General features: G+C 43.8%; 3 protein-coding genes across 5 annotated transcripts in view; 1 reads left to right on the top strand and 2 right to left on the bottom strand.

Annotated features, from left to right (window-relative positions):
• Window positions 1-13,429, bottom strand: part of ttc7a (tetratricopeptide repeat domain 7A) — a 46,908-nt gene extending 33,479 nt beyond the window's left edge. The window contains exons 1-9 of one of the 2 annotated variants that reach the window (XM_041947730.1): window positions 12,970-13,429; window positions 9,997-10,160; window positions 9,673-9,841; window positions 6,349-6,479; window positions 5,774-5,898; window positions 4,622-4,700; window positions 4,068-4,237; window positions 2,039-2,102; window positions 1,674-1,811 (exon numbers count right to left, since the gene is read on the bottom strand). In XM_041947730.1, the coding sequence (XP_041803664.1) occupies window positions 1,674-1,811; window positions 2,039-2,102; window positions 4,068-4,237; window positions 4,622-4,700; window positions 5,774-5,898; window positions 6,349-6,479; window positions 9,673-9,841; window positions 9,997-10,160; window positions 12,970-13,189 (1,260 nt within the window). In that variant the 5' untranslated portion in view covers window positions 13,190-13,429. Of the gene's footprint in view, window positions 1-1,673; window positions 1,812-2,038; window positions 2,103-2,514; window positions 2,548-4,067; window positions 4,238-4,621; window positions 4,701-5,773; window positions 5,899-6,348; window positions 6,480-9,672; window positions 9,842-9,996; window positions 10,161-12,969 lie in introns of those variants that run through there. The other variant, XM_041947731.1, reaches the window with a different exon arrangement.
• A 1,386-nt stretch (window positions 13,430-14,815) lies between these two features.
• Window positions 14,816-18,448, top strand: mcfd2 (multiple coagulation factor deficiency 2, ER cargo receptor complex subunit). Of its 2 annotated transcripts, none has more exons than XM_041947732.1 (4): window positions 14,816-14,924; window positions 15,547-15,744; window positions 15,900-16,059; window positions 16,669-18,448. In XM_041947732.1, the coding sequence occupies exons 2-4, from the start codon at window positions 15,551-15,553 to the stop codon at window positions 16,798-16,800; spliced, it is 486 nt and encodes a 161-aa protein (XP_041803666.1). In that variant the 5' UTR covers window positions 14,816-14,924; window positions 15,547-15,550; the 3' UTR covers window positions 16,801-18,448. The 2 variants fall into 2 exon arrangements, with proteins under 2 accessions (XP_041803666.1, XP_041803667.1); XM_041947733.1 differs by having other exon boundaries at window positions 15,550-15,744.
• A 333-nt stretch (window positions 18,449-18,781) lies between these two features.
• prop1 (PROP paired-like homeobox 1) lies at window positions 18,782-21,053 on the bottom strand. Its single transcript, XM_041948187.1, has 3 exons — window positions 20,960-21,053; window positions 19,794-20,023; window positions 18,782-19,153 (listed from the first exon to the last, which is right to left on the bottom strand). The coding sequence occupies exons 1-3, from the start codon at window positions 21,051-21,053 to the stop codon at window positions 18,782-18,784; spliced, it is 696 nt and encodes a 231-aa protein (XP_041804121.1).
• Window positions 21,054-25,374: the final 4,321 nt, after the last annotated feature.

Consider the following 25,374-nt stretch of genomic DNA (forward strand, 5'->3'; position numbering starts at 1 on the left):
CCTGGAAAGAGAAAACTGCCAATAGCCAGAGGTAAATACGCACACTGACTCTACTACTGTACTTAGTGGGATATACTTCTTCTCCACTGCATCTCAGATGGAAAAAAAATGCTTTTCATTCCACATTTACTTGACAACTGTAGTACTATGCTACTCACTGTGCAGATTACAATTTCTAAATATAATGCATTTTTATAGATCGAATACCCAATCGTGCCCAAAGTACAACCAAGGCAGCCAAAAGCATCTCTGTGAGGCTGTAGTTTGTCACAGTGGCCCTTTGAGCTAAATGCTAACATGTTTAGCAGTTTGCATTGATAACCATGAAAGTTTGTATGTCAGCATGATTGCTTTTGCGAATAAGCGCTAAACACAAAGTACAGTTGAGGCTAACGGGAATGTATTTTTGCAGCTGTTTCTTCATGAAGCGCAGCAGTCAATGAACAGGCAGTTTGGCCTGATGATGGCGCCGGATCACCGGGTTTACTGCTATTGACACAGTGAGAAACACGAACCTCTGTATTACATTTCATGGAAATCCATCCAACAGTTGTGAAGATGTTTCATTCAACAGCAAATATTACAACCCCAGGGTGGCGCTAGATGAAAAGTTAAGTCATTAGGGAGTCATTCACTGGGGTTTTTAAATATCGTTGCCAGATTTCATGGCAGTCCATCCCAAAGTCTGGACCAAAGTGAGGGAAGGACTGACTGACACTGACACTGACACACACTCTACCCCGAGCAGCTACTTACACATTAATGCACCTGTAATATTAGTCCAATAATTTAACATATATAATAATACATGCCTGGAGGTAGTTATAGAATGTACTTTTATTGAAAACACTTTTAAATGCAGGACTTTTACTGGTGATGGAGTGTTTCTATACGGTGGCATTAATGGATCCACTCCAGGATTTGAATACTGTACTTCGTCATCATTGCCATTAGCTAATTATATTCTGTTTCCAGACAAGCCATACATATTATAATGCATATTTGTGCATCCTCTGACTGAAATTTGATAATAGAATCAGAATTTGCTGCAGACACCGCATGGATTGATTAATGCTTCAGAAAGTCTGTAATCAATCAATGTGAATCTTACTCATCTCATCAGAGATTGATGACACCGACTGGCTGACATCTAAGTTTTAATAAATGGCCCGTACTGGCCTCATATATCAGCAAAGTCCAGGTAGATCCACCTCAGTGTGTATGACTGTGTGTGTGGTCCTGCTTATAAGATGACTGATGCTATCAATGAATCAGTCAGACAGGTGGACAAACCTAATTTGAGACGACCCCCCTAACCTCCACCTCTCCAACTTCCCAAATGTGGGTACAGGTCACTTTGGGGGGGTAGCAGTGCTTGTAAAAAAGTGAGAAACGGAAGGGAGGAATTTGGAGCAAGATACTGAGAGAAAAAATGGACGAAGAAGTACAAAAAGACAGACAGTGAGGGGGAGGCTGAGAGATGGGGAAAGACTGAGAGACAGTGCGAGAAAAAGACACATAATCCCTTTGCTCAAAGTGATAAGGACATTCATTAAAAAGTTTGGCAAAGACAAAGCTCTCACTAACACATCTCATCTCTCACTCTTCTGCTCTCCTCCCCTCAGACCTCCAGCACAGAGTGTGTGTCTCTGTACATGTGTGTGTCGCCGCACCTCAGAAAGCATGGCGTACTGCCCCCTCCTGGCCATGCCGATGGTGAGCAGGTCGTAGACAGAGGTGGCATCCTGCAGGCTGGCCTGGCGAGCTTCGGCCTGGTCTGGCAGACGACTGATCACCGCCTCGCCACTGGTCTGGAGGAAAAGAGAGATGCTGAGTGAGGAAGAGGAGGAGGAGGAAGGAGAAGGAGGAGGACAACTAAGGAAGGGAAAGGTGGTGAGACTGATGAGTCCCAGCAGACTGGTCCTCTGTTGAAGGGAGTGTCTATTCTTTGTTTTGAAAGCAAAAAGGCTGAGAATGTGGAGAGTAAGGGAAAGACTAGAGAAGGCAGAGTGTGTGTGTGTGTGTGTGTGTGTCTCACCATGGACTCCGTGATGAGCAGCAGCAACACAGCCTCCTCCACCACGTCCTGAGGACAGAAGCAACTGCCAGGACACAGGAAACAGGAAATAGGACCAATAACAGGAAGTCTATCCCTCACACACACACACACACACACAGCTTGCTCAGAGGTATATTGCCAGATTGCTGGGAGTGTCCAGTTTCTGTCTCAGTCGTGGTGCTGTAACACAACACGGACCACCGTGGGTGTATCACTACACAGCACTATCTCAGATGTCACACACACACGCACACACACACGCACACACACACACACACACACACACACACACACACACACACTGCCTCCTTCATTTCTTCCCTCTTTACCTCTCCCATCTCTTTCATTCATCACTTTCTTTGCTCGGCTCTGTGTCCTATTAAAGGACACATTTACCAGACGCCATCGTGGCCTTTTCAAAAGAGGTAACTGATGACAAAAGCCATGAACAATACCGAAGCACAGCTATTCCTCAGGGTGAAGTCTCCTGTTCCTGCTCTCCTTCTAATCTCAGACATGGATTTAGATCTTCACTTATGATAGTGTGGGCAGGATTAGTCATGTGGCGGTGACTAAGTATGGCTCGCAGGGCCCGAGCAGCGAGCGCAGGATCCCTGCAAAGGGGGAAATGCAGAGACGAGGCAACAAAATGTCGATAGAGTTTAGCGCGCTGATGCAGATAACCAGGTGGTCATGGTAAATGTTATGTCACTTTATGTCATGTTATGCTCCAGTACGTCGCTGTGAGTTATGTCACTTTATGTTACGCCATGCTGTGATATTATGCTATCCTTTGTGGTTATGTCATGTTATGTTATCATGTTATTTTATGCTGTTATGCTGTTACATCATGTCACGTGTTATGTCCTGTTCTGTCCTGCCTTGCTGTCTCATGTTATATCTTGTTTTGTTCTGTTTCGTCCTGTTTTGTCATTTTCACGTCATGTTTTGCGGTCTTAACACGTGAAAGCTGGGCTGCGGTTTGGGAGGAGTTCAGCCGGTCCAGAACTCTGCTGCGCTCTCAGTTGCTCGGCCCCACATTGGTGATTAAAGGGTAATTAAGGTAATTGGTTTTAGCTTTGAGATTTGTGTTTTCCCAGTTCAGCTGACCATATCACTAAGTGTAGAGGAAAAAATTTAAAGAGCCACTGGAACAATATTCAGTTTGTGTTTTATCATTTGTACTCTAGATGCACATTTTTTATCAAAAAAAGGGTTATTTTTTCATTTAACCTTTATTTATACAGAATCCTTTACATGCTTGTTTACTGCACTGCAAAGGCTTGAACTTGTCTTAAACCTTAACCCACAGCTTTTGTTCTGTTAATGTGTTGTGTCTCAGTATTCACACAGTATCCGTAGTCAGTGTTGTACTTTAGGAACATGTACTACCAGATCTGTCCTTGTTCTTCTTTTTCTCTGTCATCGTTGCGTTTCTGTGCTTAAAGTTCTCAGAATTTGTTGTAACAACCTAAATGTGGCTTGTAATGACAGTTAATTAATTATGATGCGACATAATCATGTATTTGAAGGACCGTGATTGAACATCTTAATTCACTGCCTTATGCATACTCACAGGGACTTGAGGTGTGCAGCATCTGTTTTCTTTTCCTTCAGACGAGGTCAGTTCTGGACCACATTGATACGCGTGTGAAACGGTTTGAATGACGCGGTATAAACTATGAGTGCTCTCCAGGAATGAGTGTTACGTGACTTTCCGTGTGAAAGGATGTCCTTTCACTTTGTTACCTTATGATGACTCATGATGACTAAGAGAACTGGCGCCACCCTGCAGCTGCTGCAGCTGTTGGTGGGACAGTATCTCGGACCGAACTCATACAACATGGGCTGAAATTGTAACTTTGAACAAGGAAATTGACACCTAGAGATTACTGCTGTGGGCACAGTGGTGAGCAGTTGCATGGAATGGATCAGAGAATTAAGAGGATTGAGACAGGTAGAATGAAACACAAGAACTGAAAACAGAGACGAAACAAACGATACGAACCAGTCAGTGCTGTAACGTTGCGGTGGTTTAACAGTGGGGTAGATGGCGTCTTTGGAGGCGGCGGCTCCCTCTCTGTGGAGCCAGGCTGAAGGTGGAGGGCCCAACGGGGGCCAGTAGCTGTCCTCACTCACGGAGCTCAGCAGCACCTCTGCTAGCTTCCTCGCTGCAGACTAGAAGGAAACCACAATGCATCAGGGGAATACAGCAAACCCTGCATAGATGCACATGCAGATGAGATCACTTACCAAGTTCTGTAGACAGCAACATGAGAAGTAATAAACGTTTGTTTTTTTACCAATCACACTGCAAAAATGTTTAAGATAATCACATTTTCTATTTATTATGTATTCATCATATTCTGTGTAGATTATTTATATGCTTCATTAAATTGTAGGCTTGTATAACTTGTTTATAGTGTGAGCTCATAGCGACTGATCTACAGCTCTATGCACTGATACACTACAGAATAATGAATGCCTGGTAGCTAGCAATGCAAACTACAGCAGCTACTGGTGTGTGTGTGTGTGTGTGTGTGTGCGTGTATGACACCTCACCTTCCTGAAGCTCTGAGACCCTCGTGACTCCACCACCCTGAGCACCCTACGCAGTTGGTGAGCACCTTGTGCAAGATGACTAACAGACACACACACACACACACACACACACACACAGTAGGCGTACATCAGTGTGATGTATGGATTGTGAAGGTGTAACATTGAACAAATAAAAAGGCAGAAAAAGAAGATGACAGAATGATAAGAGAACTTGGTGAACAACAGCACTGATATTCTGACTGCACCCTGCCTCACATACCCTGCGGCTCGCCATGTAAACAATATAGAGACGTTCTATGGCGATTGGAGCGATGCACCCAGTTCCCAGTGTTTTAATATTTTAGATACCTTATTGACATTAATGATGTAAGACATATTAGAAAAAACTCTGTGTAACACAATGCAATTCAATACAGCACAAACTGCAACCCAGAACTAAATATACATATGAATCAAAGCCTCTGTAAACAAAAACTAAACATTATAACCTTCATGAAGGCAGCATTTACTGAGGGAGTGCATTACTTTTTGCTCGGTGTGCCTGATAAACTGAGTGTGTGACAGTTTATCAAACGCCACTGTGCCTTTCTGAGTCTAAGAGCAGCACTGCCACCTGCTGGTCACAAATTACAATGCATCACTGCTGCACTGAGGTCAAGTGGTGCTCAAAAGCTTTTCCTTTATTTCTTCTCCTCCTCACTTTCTAAAACAGACTTAGGTGAAAAAGCCCAAGGTTGCTTCCAATACAGATGAATAAACCAAGACTGCAGCCATTTAACTTACTGCATAACCAAGTGATGTAATGCAAACACAGCTCAATAAATTCTGACTTTTAGTTGGTAGTTATTTAAGGAAACAATCAGCTACATAACAAGAGCACATACCAGTTTGAAGACATGCAATCTTTTACTGGTTTTTTTTTGTCTTAAAAATTAAAGCAGTTGTATTTTCAGTTGGTATTTCATCAACCACTAGTGTGTATCACTGGTTAATATGTATTTTTCATCTTTTAACGCATAAAGTAAGGGTGAAGTCAAAATATAAAAATGCAGTTTTAACAGAACAGACAAATGGTTTCCAGAGCAACACATTATCAAGCAGACACTGTGCATGTGTATGTGTATGTATGAGTGCAGGATGGGTCAGACTCACCCCCTATGCAGCAGGCAAAGGTAAGCACTCTGTAATGCCCCCTGGATGAAGTATCCCAGCTCCATGTCCACAGGTGGAGGAAGAAGACTGGCTTTGGCTGTCTTGGGGTGGGGTGTCGTTACTATCTGAAAATGCACAAACAACAAAGGTTTGATTTGCCATATTTAAACCATGACGTAATCAGAGTGAATGAAGTGTATATCGTGACCTATAGATTACAGTAGAGGATTAAGTATTCAATCCTTTTCATGACATAAACAGGAAAAGTAAAGCGTCAAAGAAAAAGTACTCCTCATGCAGAATGGCCCCTATTATTGAAGTGTGTATTGTTGTACTGGATCATTACTATTGATGCATTAACATGTAAGCAGTACTGTAATGCTGAAGTTGGATGAGGTGACATTAATCATATATTCATTCATTCATAAAGTGGCCATATGTTGTAATAAAGTCTTAATCTGAAAAGTAACCTGCAACTATATTTGTGGGATACATGAAGTTGAAATATGAAGTTGCACATGATGGCAATACAGAGTATATGTGTGTGTGCATACTCTACATGAATGCAAGCGCACCTTATCAAGCTCCTGCAGGTAGGACAGAGCGGCATCACAGGCCCTGAGGAAACAGGACAGACTCTCCTCCTCCCTCTCTGACAGACGGACACGAGACACTGCAGAAAGTGTCTGGTGGTCCAGAGACAGACCTGAAACACAAGGATAGGCCATATGTACGGTTCGACCGTCACCACAAAAAAACAGTGAATTATAGTTTACATATTCTGCCGGCCATGTTAGCAGGTAATACAGGCAGCAAATGCAGTGAGCACATGAGATACAGGAAATCATTTGTACAATAGAATGTACAATATAGAAATTGCAATTGTAATAATGTTGGAAATCTTATAATTAATCAAGTGTTTTATCTAAAAATATCAAAACAAATGAGAGGAAGGAAGGTCATATTTCTGCTGCTGTTGCGGAATTGAGTTTCAAAATACAACATGCGGAACCACGTCCAGATCAATGCAGGGAAAACCGAAGGGCTGGTGGAGGACTTCAGCAGGTGAACATCCAGGGGTCAGACACTGACATGGTGGGAGCTAACAAGGATCCTCTGTAAGTTTTACAGTTGGGGGACATTGAAGTCTTGGCTCCACATCCCTCCATGCTATTGTCTCACGTATTTAATATAAAGCTATTTTGATTTCACAGCAAACTCCTTCAACTCATGGCCGTAATGCTTGAATGAGAAAACGCCAAAACAAATGCAGCTACTCTTCGCACATCAAAGTAGCTTAAATGAGTAAAATGTATTCATACATTTGTATAAGAACAGAATCTACATTTGTTCTACATTTCTTTGACGTACTCTCCCCATTTTCTCAAATAGTGCCGTGCAGATGGATGCTCTGAGCATAGAGGAAGACGCGAGCACAGAGAGTCCTGCTCCAGATGCCAGGTCTGACGTCCGTTAGCCGACTTATTGGTACAAATAAACAGAGTGAGCAGGAACATTTATAGACCACAGGGGGCCGGTGACGGACTGCAGCCTCAGACCAGACGCCAGGCCTAATCAAATAAGCACACGGCTGCCAATGGAGAAGACATCATCATCCAAATATTCACATCTAACTTCATTCCCACAACAACACGCAGTACCTACAGAAAAAGGCATGGGAAGGGGCTATGCAACCCCCAAAGGGTTTGATCTGCTTTCTCATGCAGCATGTGAGAGTCAGTCATAACAATCCCCTGTAAATATCATTTAGTGAGTTTCAAACAATGAAAGGAAATCTAAGTCTAACGGTTCCTGTAATGAGATCCTCTTCAGTTTCATGAGGTCATGTGTGGTTATCAGGAAACAGGGGGTGTAATCCAGTTATCCAGAGCTCTAAGGATGGACAGTGTAGTGTCCTGTACATGACCTTTGACCTTTAATAAAGCTGCTTCAGTGTGTCAAAATAGACAAAATACTTCAAGGCTGTATCTGACTGGAAAAAGCACATTTTTAAAGTGACCCTAAAATAATCTGCCAGAACAAATCTTCATTTTTGGACTTCAGACAGCTTGTGTCCATGTGTGACTGTGAGTAATAGTAAATGCTTCTTTGACATATGACTCACAATCATCAAGTTTTAAAACGGCGTCTGTGCAGAAATCTGCCCGTTCTGTTCCCTGAAGGTCTTTATGTGTTACTCCACTCTGAATCCATCCCGTTTTAGACGTTATTAGGTGTTACCACTCAGGTTGTCTTCAGGAGAGGCAGCTTGAGAGAAAACATCGAGGTTGGGGCCAGATTTTCACATCATCGGTGTCGTCCAAAAGCTGAGGTTCAGACTCAACACACACACACACACACCGAGAGGTTACTGACACAGCTATCTGTCCAATCAAGCTGATGTTTTCCAGACGCGTTGCATTCATTTCCACAGATTGGATTTCATCCGCCAGCCCACCTCCCTTCCACTTCCACTTCAAACACCCTACAAGGTCATTGTGATTTTAGGGCTGTAATAACTCCTAGCAACGGGATTAGGAATGTGATCATCAGGGGTGTTTTTCAGGGAGACATGCCAGTCCTCAGTGCTGCCTCGGCTTACTTAAGGCCCAGGCTGACAGGTAGGAGATGTGCTGTCACTGAGCAGCGCCACGGTGGATGTCCAAACAGTGTGACAGCTAATGCAAGGCTCCGGCTGACACACCGTGGGTTTATGAAGCCTGTGGTAGTTCCTGCACTGAAAGAATACCACACTAAAGGCCTACACCACCTTGTTGTAGGGACATAAATCAGTTAACACAGTCACACTATGGAGACTCACTTTCCCTTTGGGGACAAAACACAAGTCTCCATAATGTAAATGATTAAATTTTAGAGTGAAGACTTGGGTTAAGGTTAGGTTCAGGGAAGTAGTGGTTATGGTTATGATTAGGGTAAGTCTCCAGAAAATGTGTGCGTGTGTGTGTGCGTGTGTGTGTGTGTCTGTGTGTCTGTGTGTGTCTGTGCTCTGTGACTTTGTGACTCACTTTTTAATGTCTGGGGTCCATTTTCGCTGGAAGAAAACACCCTCTTATGTGTTACTGGCAGCTTGTCTGTTTATAGCGATGACTTCAACATTTTTGGCCTCTTGGGGGCAGTGTAGGCCGTAAACACTGACATAGTTTCACACCCCCCCCCCCCCCCCCCCCCCCCCCCCCCCCATGGGTAACTTCTTAGCAAAAAGTTGCTTATTTACACACTGGGCAGATATGAACATCACCATTTCTTTGGAGTCATGTTTACGGCCATCTGAGAAGTGATAAGTTTAATATTCACTATAGCTTTTGGCTCTGTTTTCGTTCTCCACCAACTCCTGAGGGAAATATCTTCAGCTGCTGAATGCTCCAATGTGTTGAACAGCCAGTCGCTTACTGAATCTGTCTGCTGTGTGGTGCTGAGCTGGTAGTGTGCAGTCTGTTCATCAAAGTCTCTATGAGCAAATACTCATGTGATCCATCGTTAATATAAATAAATATTGATTATAGCAGCTACAAACTGAAATTTGTGCCCAGCTTTGGCAGTAACAGGAAAACTGTTACAAAACACAATTTAAAGACTGTGAGTCAAAGTGAAGCTGCAGGTCGCTCTGTTAGCAGTTACAGTTTGGATCATGATGGCGCCGTCCTTTTCGCTTCTAAATAGATTTGGCTCACCTGGAGGTTTTTTACAATCTGAATGATCATCTATCTGTGTTTTGACTGACGTCTTTTAGCAATGTGGCCACGGTTGCAGATCTCAGCAATGGATTTGGTGAGTACAGCATTTTCATTACGATTGCAATGATGGAAAAAGACTGAAAATACAACCTGAGTTGTAAACGACTGGCATTTCCCTTTAATATTTCCAGAGGCATCTGGTACCTTTAATGACAAAAGCCTCGGCCAGCAGGCGGAGGTGGTAGGTCGGCTGGTCGTCCCTTGTCAGCTCCTCCAGTCCCACCCTGGCACACATTCCCTGGGCGTCCCGGTAGCGACCCTGCACATAGTGCACTTTGGCCATCAGCAGCAGAGCCTCGTTCAAGTACCTGGGCTGGAGGACAAGGGGAAATAAATGGGTTGGCAATAACTGAGGGGGGAACACAAAGGAAGAAGTTTGTATAAAAAGCCTCCTGTGTTCTGTGCCAAGCTTTAAAGAGGCAGAGAGGAATCTACAGGATGACCTGAGGGGACCCAGGTGACACTGACCGTGAGGCGGCCTCGGCTGAGGATGGTGTTGAGGTGGCCTTTGGCCCGGCACAGTCCGGGCTGGGTCTTGTCCATCAAAGGTGTGGAGCTCCGCAACAGGTCCATGTTTTCCTGCAGGCACTCCTCCAGCAGCGCCTCGGCCATCAGCAGCGTCCCGTAGTCATCTAGGGGGCGCGATTGAAAAAGTCGAAAAACAACAGTGAAGTGAGTTTGCTGGAGTGGGTCTGAGCTCAGGGTCACGGGTCATTTGTTTCTGTAGCCAAAGCAAACCTCAGGCAGTCCATTAAAAACAGCATTTCCCACCAGCTCGGGGAGAGGAGTTCAGTCCTGAAGTCTATTTAGAAGCTACAGTTTCCATTTCCCTCATACCTTCCTTAAATAGCTTTAACGTCGTAATCATATGATAAGCGCTCCACGTCCACCTACACTGAATCAAGATAGGACCAAAGCTTAGTCAAAAAGCAAACCGGCTCTGCTCTGACAGGGCCGCCAGTGTCCAGTAGTAAACGAAAGTTTTTTGTGTACACACACGCTCGATTAAAGCCTTCCTGTTTAGCTTTTTCACTCTGTGTGTCTCTGTGTTCTGACGCCAGCCCTGTGAGCAGTGTTTACGTCCTGATACACTTCACATATCTGCCGGTCAGTTTTATCAGCGCAGCCAAGGCTGAAGCTATCAGTGAGGGGAAGGTGAGGCATAAACAGCAGGCCGTGCCTCGGCCCGTAACCACGGCGAGAGCCATTTCACGATTTCACACAAGCCGCAGCCCAGACTTTGGAAAGAGCAATAAAGTCAGCACGAGGTAACAGTGTTGTTGCACAGTTTGACATGAAATATTTACAGTTTCTATGCAAGAAGGCTGCTACAGTGATAAAAGAAAATGTACCCTTGAGCTCTACAAAAGTCTTCTGTGGTTCTCTGTTTACCACGTTACTGCTGAGGAGTTCAGCAGTGACTCTGGGGAACAGACAAACCTGTTGCTATCAGTGATGGGTATTACTGCTGGTGTGCGTGTAGAGAACAGCAATCATGTCTGAGGCCGAGCAACAGCTTTCCAATAACAAAAAACTAAGGTGTCTACAATCACTATCTTCACATTGGCGATGGATCACGTGGGTAAACAAAATCAGTGACTAGCTGGTGAAAATATCGGCACGTTTAGCAGCTTAATAAGCTGCGCATTTCCCTCAGATGTTGGTGGAGGCCAAAGCCGGAGCTAAAAGAACGGGCATTCAGGTGAACACAGGCATGAGTCGGAGAATGCTCCGTAACTGCGGGTGTTAATAACGTGGATCGATTTAAAAGGTGTGTGCACTGTGCATTCTGGCTTGTATACTGCAGGTGGAGAAGCTGGTGCGAGGCTGTGGTCGGTAGGTCAGTCTAAGCCCTGCATAACCCCTAACCTTGGGTAATTTTGACCAGATACTAAACTTTACTTGGATGATTCTTGTAATTTACTGAGTTAATTTGTCAATGATGGAATGATTTTCTGTTTCAAAGCGTTAACGTTGCCAGGAATGGAATTACTGTGAAGAGATCATGAATCCTTTCCATATATGGAGCTTTAGAACGCTTCAAACAGCTTTGCAATATTTTTTTGCAAGGAAGGAAAGGCATTCAACATGTTTGTTAGACCTTAAGAACACACACAATACAGTTTGAATACTGGGATCAGCCTGTAAAACATACATGACCTCAGTTGCTGGTGTGAACTGATGGGAATATTCTGGGAATAGTCAATAGTGGTGTACAGTGTCAGCTTTCAGCAACGACACCTCAAACAATCCCATCTTAATCACTACACCACTAAACTTTAAATCATCCACAATAAAATACTTTACAGTTTTACAGTATAGGTCAGATTTTATCACGAGGTTGAACTTCTCCTTACTTTACCTGCAGTGAAGTTCCTCTATCTCTAATCTTACTCTCCTGGTGCACCAGGACTTCATACACACTTCATGTCACATCAGCAAATGTGAACCATGCGTGCACCCAGTAATACCACATTGATTTAACACTTCAGTGCATGTGCAGGCAGGGAGAAACTGCTGCTCTGCGCTATCAGCCACTTATGGGCACGATGACAGCGGGCTTGCAGTCGAGTCACCTGAACCCATATTTACTCAGCTAAGGCGAGAGGTGGAGACAGGCGCATTAGTGACTTACCATAGTAATGCTTTATGAGGCACAGAAGAGTAAGTGTGTTTGCATTTCTTTGAGCACATGTGCAGCGTGGAATGGTTTTAAAGGTAAAGGCAGGCAGGGATAGAGCAGATGATACCGTCTCGTTGGCTGTGAGGTGGGTTAACAATGTGGACGGCCATGCAACACCTTTGATCATGTACACAGCTTTCATTGTGGATACTATAAACTTCCAGGGAGTGACGTTTTATTGTTGGAGCCATCCGGCACCCCTCTCTGACCCCTGGTCTGACCCACTGGAACAACTCTGTATTGTTATTACTATGTGTGGAATAAATGTATTGAGGAAACTTTTAAGTAGAGTAACTCGCTCGCTCTTGTTGAGAGTCTAAAGTCCAACCTGTTTGCAGTGCAGCCCATGCACTACAAGAAATGTCCATCGTGGACAAACCCTTTAGTTTCTTATTGAATACTAAAATCCTATTTTTTTGCAAATTAGTTGAACAAATCTGCAAATTGGATGAGATACAGTAAATCTCCAGTAACCACTGCAAATCAACCTCTATCCACAAATGTTTCTGTAGGATTTTCCTCAAACTTAGTGACATTTACTCTGGAGACAACTTCCTGAAACTTCCCTAAAAACAAGTGGAATTGAAGCAACTTTTGGCGGAACCCATCAGGAGGCAAAAGATCCCGTCTGATTACTGATACCTGCAACTTTTAGTCGGTGTTCATGTTTTGCAGCGTGCCGATCAGAGAGCAGTAAAAACAGCCAGGGAACGACAGCAGATACCTCAGCTTCATGCCTCCAGGTGCGGACCACTCACCGTCCTCGTGGAACCGCGCAGCGTGCATCTGGTCGATGATCGCCGGCATCTTGTCCCACTGGCACTCGGCCCGGTACCGCTCCAGCTCCGCTTCCAGGCGGATTTGGGTGAAGGAGACCCGGGATGCCATCGCCGCTCTGTCCCGGTGGTGACTGTACTCCCCGGACACGATGGGAGTAACTGCAGACTGCCAGGAGAAATAAATGTGTAATCTTTGCATGGGGAGGGGTGGGTGCGGGTTTCTGCTGAAAGGTCATCAAAGGCTCAGCGCAGAAGTAAATAAAAGGGATTTCATACGACTTTCCAATGCGGGAGCATGTCTCATGTATGTTGTTGTTATTATAGGAACTAATTCATCGTTTTATAATCTATAGTTAGGGCTAAATCTTAATTTAAGAAAGAGAAATCCTCCAATATTCAGAAAGCAAACTTTTCCTGTGTGAACCTTCTGAACTTATTATTTTTTTACTGACATCTTGCAGAGCTTTACAGTGCATATATATTATAATGGCTACTATTATGCAGAAATAGTATTGTAGCAGTTGGCAATGCATTAGTGACTCCTGACAGCGCAGGTGCTTTTCCTGAAAGCAGTGTGGCATTTTGAGAGGGCTTGATCTGTAGCTGCTAGTGAGGTAAAAGGAAGGGTGTCCAGCTCTGATCAGCCTCGTCCTTAATCTTTCCCGTTAACACTTTAACTGGATCAGGTAGGGCTTAAACAGCAATGCAAAGAAAGCTGTGGGCCAACTCTTCTGCAGCGAAGCGTGCAGCCCCTGAGGAGACAGGGTGCATGTATGTACGGTGCTGTTTTCTTATTTTAATAGCGTTCATTTCATTAATGACTTCCCAGAAAAAAAGCCATTTGTAATTGCTTGGCTTGCTCCCTGATCTGGGTCCAGGCACTGGCTTACCTCCTGGCTCAGTTACAAAATAATACATCTGTCAGCTACTGCACTGTGACATGGAATTGCAGTTTCAAGCACTATGTTGTACAAAGAGAAAACTAAAAATGTTTTTCTTTCAGTTCACACTAAGAAGCAAATTAAAGGGGAAACTGGAGAAATTCGCATACATCAGTTGAACAACAGTTGGTATTTTTCCTATCAACCACAGCACATCGCATAAATACGGGGGAGACAAGGGTCACTGACTACTGAGGGGTTTCACTGAGAGTCTATATTAGCTACTTTATGACATTTAAAAAACCTCAAGCCTCCTGAACAGAGATTTAGCAGCGTCATTTTCTCTCTGGAAACTTGACATTTGCTTGACACAAACGGACGCTTCTCCTCCGCCTCGGTGGACTTCGCCGTCAAGCCTGTCCGCTGCGGGTTTGACAGGACCGGCCGCTTTACTGCTGAGGTCAGACAAGCGCCGTCAAAGTTCCTGTTCTCTGCCAAGATAAGCCACGTCGTGATGTACTTAATCTCATAGAAAGTGCCACGGCAGCTCTCAAATGACAACGCGACATTAGTATTTTGTGAAATAACTTAAACATTAGCTTGTGTCAGTGATAGCTAAATTACCTAAGGGCATTTGCAACTTAATACGATTTCACGCGGCTTACAGCCACTTTATTAAACAGGAAGTATGCATTTTTTTTGCCTACTCAAAGGTATTTCTTGTGTTGTTGTGGTGTTATACTCGTATACTTATCTTGCTATTGCCTTGTTGGAACATGTGCGAAGTACAACACGATTCTACTTCAGTCGTGAACAGCTAAAAGTAACAACTAGCAAGATTCTTAATGAATACGGACGTTGTGCGGTGAACTCTCTCGCTTCGCTTCTATACTCTCCGATAACGTTAACCAATCAGAATGAGCTGTCGTGTCCAAGTGGGGCTACGGCAAGCCACATGGTCCTTAACAGCTGTGACTGATCATTGTTGTCAACCAACTAAGAAAACAGCGTAACTGTGCACGGAGTCCAGTGAAGATACAAATTATTATTCAAGTAAGTATGAAAACAACCCTTCAAATAAATCTACCATCGAACGTCTCGTATGGTTTGAGCGTTAAACAGGCCGCGGCATTTCGACGCTGTCCTGAAACGAAGCTTCATGCTAGCGAATCATTTTAAAGGCATCTTTTTTGCTAATGTTTCCGTTAATGTTTCCGCTAATGGCAAAGATAACGTCAGTTATGTGACTCCACAGTGTTTAACGTTACACCAGGTAGCTCCTGTTTGATGTTTTCACATCAATGAAACATCACTATTCAGCCCATTGTTTGTCGATGGTAGTGAGTGTCTTTTTCCCTTCACTACGTTTACATGCATGTATGACTTTGACTGTATCTAACATACACTGTTGTTATTTACAATCGTTACTTTACTGACTGATGTCTCCTCTGTGGGTAATGTGGCGTAGTTGTTCGATAGATATATTACAAAATGTTGAAAAGCAAAATCGAATATGCAAATTTCCTTTTATATAAATTGGGTATGTCATATGTGATGTGTCCACCACAGATTTATGGAGAACAGCACACAAGTCTTTAATTGAACTTGCTGCCTGTCTGTCTGTCTCTTTGCCTGTCTGTCTGTCTGTCTCTTCTCTGTCTGTCTGTCTGTCCAGCAGAATGAGGAGAAGCAGGTGTGGTGTGCAGTGCGGGGCTCTGCTCCTCCTCCTGTCCTCCTCTCTGCTGTGTGTTCGCTCACAGGTGGAGTCGCAGCACCACCAGCAGCAGCAGCAGCCGCCGGTCGTAGAGAGCGCAGCTCACATATCCGGCCACGGTCACGGTCGCCTGGACAAGAACATGATCCAGGACAAAGAGTGAGCCACGTCTCCGCGTTCACATGCTCTCTCTCTGCCAGTGCTGTAGATGCATGATTCGACACTTGTTTGCACAGAGTGATGAACTTTGAGCACAGTCTGCGGCGTTCACACACTCGAGAACTGTGCTTTTTGACTCCTCTTTTGTCTTGCAGCCACATCATGGAGCACTTAGAGGGAGTGATAGACAAACCCGAGAAAGACATGACACCCCAGGAGCTGCAGCTGCACTACTTCAAGATGCACGATTACGATGGCAACAACCTGCTGGATGGGCTGGAGCTAGCCACAGCTATCACTCATGTACACAGAGAGGTAGGTGCGTGTGTGTGTGTCTGTCTGTCTTTGTGTATGTGTGTACAGCATGTGTATATCTTTTTTTGTCCTCTAAGATCTGACCTTCATGCCTGTTAGTTTCAGTGCAGGTAATCATTTGTTGCTGTCTGTTAAAGGATGGAGTATAGAGGGCATGTGTGTTTCCCAGCTTTTTATACTTATTGCTAATTGCTACCTAGTTAAAACTTCTGCAAAGAGCATTTCACAGTAGATTGCTTCATCAGCTGCACTGCATGTGCCACAGGTTTTTCACTCCTCCTTCTCTGTGTGTTATGCCCCAAGTTTATGTCAGAAACATGTCAGATTACAGAGGCAAATTCTCACTGGATCATTCCACCTTTTCTGTTGCTGAACACCTTTATTTCACCCAAAAGGAACATACCATGACAGCAGCACCTCATTTCATTAAGCAAGCATAAAGCAAAACTTGACAGGATCTCAGATGCATCATAAATATCAAGCGTGTTTAATCTGATCGTACTGTGGACTTGGGAACAGCAGGGTGTAGACCAGCTGTGTTTCTGGCTAGCCTCGCTGGAACGCGTGCAAAGCTTCCATGAATTTTTAATTATCTTGTGTCTTTCTCAGGAGAGAGGAGAGAACAGCCAGCCAATGAAAGAGGAGGACCTTATTACTCTCATCGATGACGTTCTGAAGGACGATGACAAAAACAATGACGGTTATATAGATTACGCAGAGTTTGCCAGATCACTGGAGTAAGATGTCACCTGAGCACTGACGTTCCTCATGTCCACAACGACAACAAGGAATCAAACTGAGAAGCTGCCACCAAGCGGTCAAGAGAACCACCGTTTAACCTTTGCTTCCTCTCTCACAGGCGATCAATCAGGGTTATTGGTAATTTATGAAGTTTGGGAAATTTTTGTACGTTTATTAAAGTTTTTTTTTTATCTAATGTCCAAGCTGGTAGCAGCAAACCTGGTTAAAATAGTAAATTGTTAAGCAACAAAAAAGAGGAAATGCCTTTGTTTTTGGTTCGACTCTGGTGTATGATCACACTAGCAGTGACATTTCTGCGCACTCTTCTTTTGTAGGCTCCTTCAAATCATGCCATTTTGTAAAGGACTGCTTCCCCCAATGTCACTAACAACAGCTTAGCCCCTCAATGTATCTAACCCAGTCTGATGAGCTTTAAAGATCTCTGCGTTGACTTCTGACAGAAGCTTATCCAATCAAAGCCCAATACTTTCATTGGGCAACTATTGTACATCTACCAATGAAAGCTGTTCTCATGAAGGTCTGTGGACTACCCGAAGTAACCTGGACATTATTCATGTCATTCAGAACACACAAAATTCCATTTACCTCCATCGTATTGGTGTGGCAGCAGAGGTCTCTTTGGCAGTTATCGCACAACTGTGGCCAATCAAACCAACACTACCTGCATCGCTACTGTTCTTGTGATTTTGGTAGTTTTAGGTGAATTCTCCTTTAGTACACTCACTAGTGTGTGTTCTACTTTTAGTGGTGCTACACTTAATCCACTCTGGTTGCCCAATAGCATGTAAACAGAGTGCCATGACTTTAAATGGCCAGCACTCTGTTTAACTGCTCTGCTTCACATGTGCACACACAGCACGGTGGACCGATTCCTTCTGTGAATCCATTTCATTTGCTGTTAGTGATGAGGAGGAGAAAAACGGGTCGTTCTCATAACACTGGTGGCCTTGACTCGCTCAGATGTGCAGTATATAGCCTGATGTCGTGTGTGTGTGTAGAGAGTAGAGGTTTATTTTGGAGGTTACAGCACAGCATTGAATGTTGCCAGCAGAGACTCCGTGCAGCACAGTGGCACGTCAGCGCCACATGTTACTGTCTGAGGTTGTATTTGCTGTTTTCATGAAGATTCCCACATTTAAATATGAGCCAGTCACCATCATCTGCACTGCAGTCGGTCAGCCAGCAGATACTTGACGTGAATCTGATGTCACAGAGTGAATGTAAAGCAGCACAGCACTGCTGATTCTTCGTCACTGGATAAGCTAGACTTAAAGCACACTGGTTGATGCTGCTGCCACTGCAGTCGTTTAAAAGCCCACTTCATGGGTTTCCAGTGAAGCACTTGTTATATAAACCATTGAACACAACTCGTTTGCTTCGACTCATTAGCTGCCTTTAAAACAGATATGGATCAAACATGTCAGGTCTCTGTGTGTTTCTACGTTTGTTGAATCCATCTGTGACTCTTTCTAAAGTATGATTTCGTATGGATGAATTCTATATTTTTGCCATCAGTATTGATTCTTCAATCAATTCAGGTTGTTAAATGGAAATGTATTAAAAAAAATGATTGCATAACAGATGCAACTGTGTTGTCTCTGGGATGTGAATTAAAAACTAATCTACAGACTTTGGCTTGTGATGTGTTTATTAATGAATTGTGGTCATTCATGAGATCACATTTAAAGAGCACTGCAAAAAAAAATCTGTTGTTACATGTACTGAAAAGACTTTCAGACAGGTAATTTTCTTACAGCACAGTCAGTTGCTCTAAATAAATGTGCTGTACTACAGTGCTCTCACTATTAATAAGAGCAGTGCATGTTGAGAGTAAATTTTCAAATCTCAGGGTCAAAAAGATTCTGAGCATGTGAAACGATGCTCAGCGATAATTTAAACACCACATTTCAAATCATTTTCATGTAATATCTGACGTTTTTAAACTGGCCTCTGCTACTTCTTAGCTCCAGTGAGAGGCCTGGTCCAGGGGCTGCATGGCGGCCAGCGAGAACATGGGCGAGGTGAGGTTGCTCCTCAGCGGGTTGTACCAGTCTTCGTGCTGCCGCTGGGTGGCCGGAGGTGGTGGGACGCTGGGGCAGGGGCACTGGCTGACCGGGCCCGGGTGGCGGGAGTACGGCCCGGTGTTCAGCATGGGGGAAAGGCGGGGGATGTGGGCCAGGGGCTGGGCGTAGTACTGTCGAGCCATGCTGGAGGGCTGGACGTGCACGCCCCCCAGCAGAGCCCTGTGGCCCGGCACCACGCCCACCGGGAGAACTTTCTGCGAAGCCCGCTCCTGCTTCCGCTGTTTGGCTCTTCTGTTCTGAAACCAAACCTGCCGAGACAGAGACAGGTCAGGGACAAGGACAAGGACAGGTTAGCTGGACTGCAGCCCTCTGATACAAGCAATACCAGGAACGCCTGATGATGTCATTCAGAAGGATTCAGCAAGTTAAGTCGGATGCTTGTTAAGCATGTTTCCTGCAGCATTCCTGCAATATGATACATTTAACTCAATAATGGACAACAGTGATGAAGTCAGTGACAATATTAGTTGATTAAAGTGCAAAATGATGCTGTCAAATTGTTTGTTTTTGCCTAACCAACAGCCCTAAGGTGCTCAGTTTCACTGATATAACAAGAGCAGTACATTTTGAAATGCAGAAGCTGGAACCAGTGACTGGTTTGACATTTTCACTCGATACATGGAAATTACAATTAATCAGTGATCCAACTTATAGATGATCATCTAATCAATGAATTAGTTCAGCGCTACTGGACTGCAACATAGTGCCGCATTTTCCAGGGCCTCTTCATTTGATAATAAATGCAATGTGTGAACAACACGATACACGTATTGTACACATGTGTCAGTTTTCTTGCACTGCAGTCATTTGTTTTTGTGTACGAACTACTTTTGTCACATTTATGGTTTCTGTTAAACTGCAATCAATGGGTGTGCAAAACACACAGACCTGTATGCGAGCCTCGTTGAGCTTGGTGATACGGGCCAGCTCCTCTCTGTAGTAGATGTCAGGATACTGGTTTTGTCCAAAGGCCACTTCCAGCTGTTCCAGCTGCTTGTGGCTGAAGGAGGTGCGGTGGCGTCTCCTGGCTGCCGAGGGATAGGCCCTGCTCCTCCTGCCAAGGCCGACAGCCACGGAGGTCTCACACAATGACCCCTTCCTCGCCGACTCTCCTATATCTATTTCCAGAGGAAGACAACCAGTTTGAGGCTTTGCATGGGGACGCTGAAAAAACTTTCACTTTTTTGGAGACAATTCTCCGGCTCCTGTTTCTCGGCTTCTTTGGCGTGATACAAAAAAGTGTCCTGAACTTGTAAAGGAGCATTTCACCGATGACTGTCTGAAAAAAGAGGGATTACACTGACTTTATGGTTCCCACTGCCATCAGGCAACCTGAGAGCCACAGAGGTTTAGCTGCCAAAGACAAGCTCGTGAGAAAGAGATACCAGAAACTGGGGGATTTGAGCAAGATTATTAGCACAGTCACTAACAAAGTGACTAATCTGGCAAATTGGTGGATGGGGCTGACCTTGTTGTTCACATCATGGTGGTTAGAGAAGAGACAGGAAATAAATCAAATTATATTCTTACTGACAAAGTCTTTCTTTTCTCTTCATTATTTTTACCAACCCTGGTTACATATTCATGCTATTTCTTCCACTTTTCTTTTAGATTATTTAACTGAATCTAAGTCATGTCATTGCATTACTATGCTATAGCTTTGAATACTGTTGTCAGTATTTTATATTGCTAATTGGCAACTTGGTGTCTAACACACTGTGAGGATCAGACTAAATACAGATTTTTAATGCTAAATGTTGAGTTTTAAAGCAGCTAAGTTCCAACGTTTTGTGCTGAAATTCAATGTCTAAACTAACATTATCAAACTGAACAATTTTGATTAATTAAAAGAAATTCCATGTTTTTGAGCCTGAAAATTGCATTCAACTAAAGGCCCTTATAAATTGGTTTTAGACCATCATACAACACTAGAAATCTACTAGTTCATGCACAAAAAAAACCTCCATCCTAGGTCGTGTTGGACTGAAGGACTGATTATAACAAACAGACTAATATGGTTTTTACATAAAGCATTGTTGTTTTTCTGGACTCACCTGCACTGGAGCTGACGGTGGCCATATCAGAGTAAACCTCTGAACAGTCCTGGTGGCTCCTCGCTGCGTCTCCTGCTACCTTCACCTGGGCCATCACTGCAGCTCTTCTCGCTGACAGGACGATCTGCGCCCTCTGATCCCCCACACAGACACCCCTGACCATAAAGCCACGGGTCGTGCCCATGCCCCCACCCACCTGGTCTACCCTCTGAGCTGAGATGACTTGTGGACCTGGACAGTTTTATGAAACACTGGGGTGTGCTAATGATCTAGACTCTCTCTGTTTTTAGTTATAAGTATAGAAAACAGCCTGCAAATATATATCTATATATGTCCATGTGTATTTTATACTGCAAATCAGTTTTTGGCTGTAACTAAGTGTATTTACTTAAGTACAATACTTTACGTAAGTACAAATCTGTTGCACTTGAACTTTACTTTAATTTGTCAATTTTTTGCTACTTTGTTCTGCTGCTCCACGTTTGAATAAGAGGTAATTGATTTAGTCATGGTCAGACAATAACACATACAGTATATGACAATATAACAATATTCTACCGCATATTGAGTACTTCTTGATGCTTAAGTAAGATTTTTAGTGCACCACTCTATATTGCATTGACACATGGGTGTAGAAGTGTGTATTTTATGGTCACAGCTTTGGGATTGTTCAAGCCACTGTTTCACTGAAACATCAAAGAAGTGAAATTCTCATTGTTTTAATTCAGGCAGCTGAGCTGAGACAGTCTTTGAGTGAACATTGTTCTCTGCATCAGACCTGATAAGTTGCTGCTCTTGCTGTTATATTTTTGATCAATTCATAGATTGGATGGTGAGCTGCAACTGCCCACGTGGCCACCAGGTGGCTCTGTTACGTCAGGCTGTGTCACAGAGACATAGAAAAAACTGAATGTCAAAATCTTGCATATGCAAAAGGCAGAATCCTCATCTATTTATATTTTGTCACAGGGGTGGGTGTGGAGACCACCCAGCATACTCTCCAGTCTTCCAAACACAACCCCTCTCAGGTCATGTTCCTGAATTTGTTTCCCTGCATCTTGACTGACAGGGCACCCGGTCAGCTATCTTAACCCAGATGAACTCCTGCGTAACCTCCCAGGACCCCAACTGCTATCAGCGGTTCCAATGATGCTAAACTCAATCCAGGCAAAGACAGAGAGGAATGACCCCCTCTCTCTGAGCTGGATACTAGGAAGAGACCCACTAATGTCCCACTCAGCACTGAGTCATGACAGGGCACCGTGGAAGTTCAGCTCGCATAGTTGGAGAGCAGCAGCTGGCTTTTTACCAGGGCTCAAACAAGACAGTAATTCATCATGGACTATATTTGTTGAACAATGCTATTTGCTTGTGTGAGTTTATCCATATAGTGGCAGTAATGTGTGCTTGGAAAACTCTGCTGGGCACATACAGCTTATGCAAGGAGGCTGGTTACAAGATCAGACCTCCTAACATTAGTGTGTGTTTGATAGTGCTGAATTCTCAGTACCCTCGCTCCTTCCTGTGTAAAATGTCTGTCATATCGTGAGCCATCTGACCCGAGCTATACATGTGACTCCCAAGAACCACTTGAAGTTCAAATGCAGACTGGAGATGTGTCACACTGATACAGCTGATTGAACGCCCCCCCAGTCTCTGTCCAGGATGCTGGCCAGGAAAGTGTAATAGACAGAATGCAGCGATTGACCCCGGCTGTTGAAGCAGGCCTGCAGGAGTGTCTTTTACGTAAGAATCCTCTGGCTTAATTTACAAATGACCATTGAGATTGAACCAACTTGACTGTAGATTCCTTGAGAAAAGTCCCTGGCCTTGTTCTGGGCGCTCTGCACAGCAACATCTAATTTGATTCCTTGTGACACGTTGTCTGCAAGGGCCAAGTCCTGTGTGTCCTGGAAGAGCTTCCATCTTTCCTGCATTGTGTGTGTGTGTGTGTGTGTGTGTGTGTTTATTTGTGTGCGGCTGCCAAGTCCTCTACGGATCCCATATTCAGCTCACATGTTTCCTGTCCCAGACTGAGCCACAAACCCCCCCTGCAAAGGACACTGAGCCTGTCTGTGTTGCTTGTCTGCACCTCCACTCCTGTTTTCCCCCTTATAATCACTATAGCAAAAGTCTTAAATTGTCTTATCTTAAATTCATTTAATTTCAGTAAAGGTTTTGGAGGAGGTCGGTCTTGAAACAAGGATGTTATCTCATCTCACTGGGAGAGCTGTACACTTGTTTGATGAAAAACTAGATTGGTTCAGTCTATATCATTTTTATATATCAAAATCAAAACCATATTTCGCAGAAACCCCAGACTTCCTGTCTCAAAGAGGATGTGACCATATGTCCTTTTCTTCACTCCAGATGTCGGTCCACAGGAATTTGGTTGAAGGCACAAAATGAATAAAGTGAACATTTGATTTACAAGTAGTGAAACTGAAGTAAAATCCGGACTGATGGCTGTGTAAAATAAGTTTCTCTTTAGAGCCATGAAGCGACTCATCTTTGTGCTGTTAAACATCACAGCAGTTTTTTCCTGCAGAGCCCTACTGGGAGAGATGCAACAATGAGGCTGCCGCTGCTTTTCAAGATCGCCTCGTGTTGGCAGCAACCCTCCAGTTAAAATGTACCTCACAATACTACTTTAAAGCTACTGTTATCAATGTCTTTCAAATTAGGATCAAAATTAGTACGTGTATGTGAAATGGGCTGCTTGGTGTGACAAACTCAGGCAATTATTCCTTGACCCAGCAGTTCACCTCAGCCCTACACAGTGTTTTAGTGTTTTTGATTCATTCTCAGGGCTCTCATCAACAGCGGACAGGCAAAGTTGGCGACTAGCTGGTGGACACAGCAAAGCATGAAGCACTTAAACAGCCTCATATTTCCCTCAAGAGCTGGTAAAAGATTGGTGAGTATTGGACTTTTTTTGTTTTTTGGCACATTGTTGTTTGCTCTACAGACTGTAAAAAGCCTATTGAGGCAAATTTGTGATACTGAGCTGGATGAATAAATCTAACTTGACTTCCATTCACCTGGTGGATAGAAATATGACGTAAAATAAATGCTAAGTTTCTCTGAATCTACTGGATGTAGAAATAAGCAACTGACTGTTAACAAGGCTGACTATCATCTTGAACAGTATGTCCATTCACAGCTTGTTTCTGCTGCCCCCAAGTGGCCAAAAAGTCCTCTAGCCTCAGTATGTGTGTGTTTCCAGTGCAAATGTACATATATTATGCATATTTTATTAAAGATTATATTTTCTCTAGCTTTGTACTGTTTTTTTACTGACATCTTTATACCAGACAGACATTTCATGTCAATCTACACATGGGTGAATGGACAAAAAGTCTTAATCCACACCTCTGCTGTGGGAGACTGTACTTAGGCACAGGGGTGCTCTTAGCTTAATGCTAACATCAGCATGGTAACATGCAACCTTGACAATGCTAACATGCCGATTGAAAAAAAAGTTTTTTCCACATCATCATCTTACCTTATCTTAAATTATGCTTGGGGGATTATGTCATAAGTAGTGGGACAAAATTCTATTTTGACCTCATGATGGTGCTTGATAAAAAGCTACCAAAAATTCATTTTCACCATTCATCCTGAGGGGGGACATTAAAATTTCCTGACAATCCATCCAATAGTTGTCAAGACATTTCAAAACCACAAATGTCAACCATATGGTGATGCTAGAAGAAAAGTCAGGCAATCACTAAAGACCGTAGGAGTCATCCTCTGGGGACCGTGAAAGCCCATATCAGATTTGGACTGCTGATTGCACTGAGTTGTACTTGGAGATGCACACAGAGGCAATAAATTGTCAAAGTAAACACAGGCGCAAACAATCAGTAATCAGGCATGTTTATTAAATGAGATGCCTGTTTCAGTTAGACAGTAGTGAATGCTTTGGAGGCTACTGCGACTGCAAACATCCTTTTTGTCTGAGCGCCCTGCATGATACATGAGTTCACAGAAAACATACTACCTTCTCAACTCCGCCAGTGCACACACTGAGCCATCTCCGCTGACCCGTAGCAACATGTGTGTAATACAGCACAAACCAACAGCGCACAGAGAATAAACTTGTCTTTTGTGTTCCCGTAAGTTTATCTTTCCATCCTTCTATTGTTGGACTGCAGCGAGGGCCAGAGGACCTGGAATCTTCTGAGAGCATCTATCATCAGTGTGTTGTTGTGCACGGTGTGCAAGCAGTGAACAGGACAGGGGATGCAGTTATGTCTGGAGGGAAGCTAAACCATTGCTTCAGTGTTGGCTCAGTGACCCGAAGCGTTCTTACAGAGATCGTAGATAGAGGTCACGGGTTTGATCAGTGTAGTAGCCAGATGTTCCATTGATATGTCACTGAACTGTGAACGAATATCTTCTTGCTCACTGCA

The sequence above is a fragment of the Chelmon rostratus genome, chromosome 11 (assembly GCF_017976325.1).
Source record: "Chelmon rostratus isolate fCheRos1 chromosome 11, fCheRos1.pri, whole genome shotgun sequence".
Lineage (NCBI taxonomy): Eukaryota > Metazoa > Chordata > Actinopteri > Chaetodontiformes > Chaetodontidae > Chelmon > Chelmon rostratus.

Coding starts and splice junctions, on each gene's coding strand:
- mcfd2 (XM_041947732.1), top strand. CDS start 15,551: ATGAGGAGAAGCAGGTGTGGTGTGCAGTGCGGGGCTCTGCTCCTCCTC. Junction 15,745..15,899: donor AACATGATCCAGGACAAAGA/GTGAGCCACGTC, acceptor TTTGTCTTGCAG/CCACATCATGGAGCACTTAG. Junction 16,060..16,668: donor TCACTCATGTACACAGAGAG/GTAGGTGCGTGT, acceptor TGTCTTTCTCAG/GAGAGAGGAGAGAACAGCCA.
- prop1 (XM_041948187.1), bottom strand. CDS start 21,053: ATGGCCCAGGTGAAGGTAGCAGGAGACGCAGCGAGGAGCCACCAGGAC. Junction 20,024..20,959: donor CACCGTCAGCTCCAGTGCAG/GTGAGTCCAGAA, acceptor CTCTGGAAATAG/ATATAGGAGAGTCGGCGAGG. Junction 19,154..19,793: donor TCAACGAGGCTCGCATACAG/GTCTGTGTGTTT, acceptor CTGTCTCGGCAG/GTTTGGTTTCAGAACAGAAG.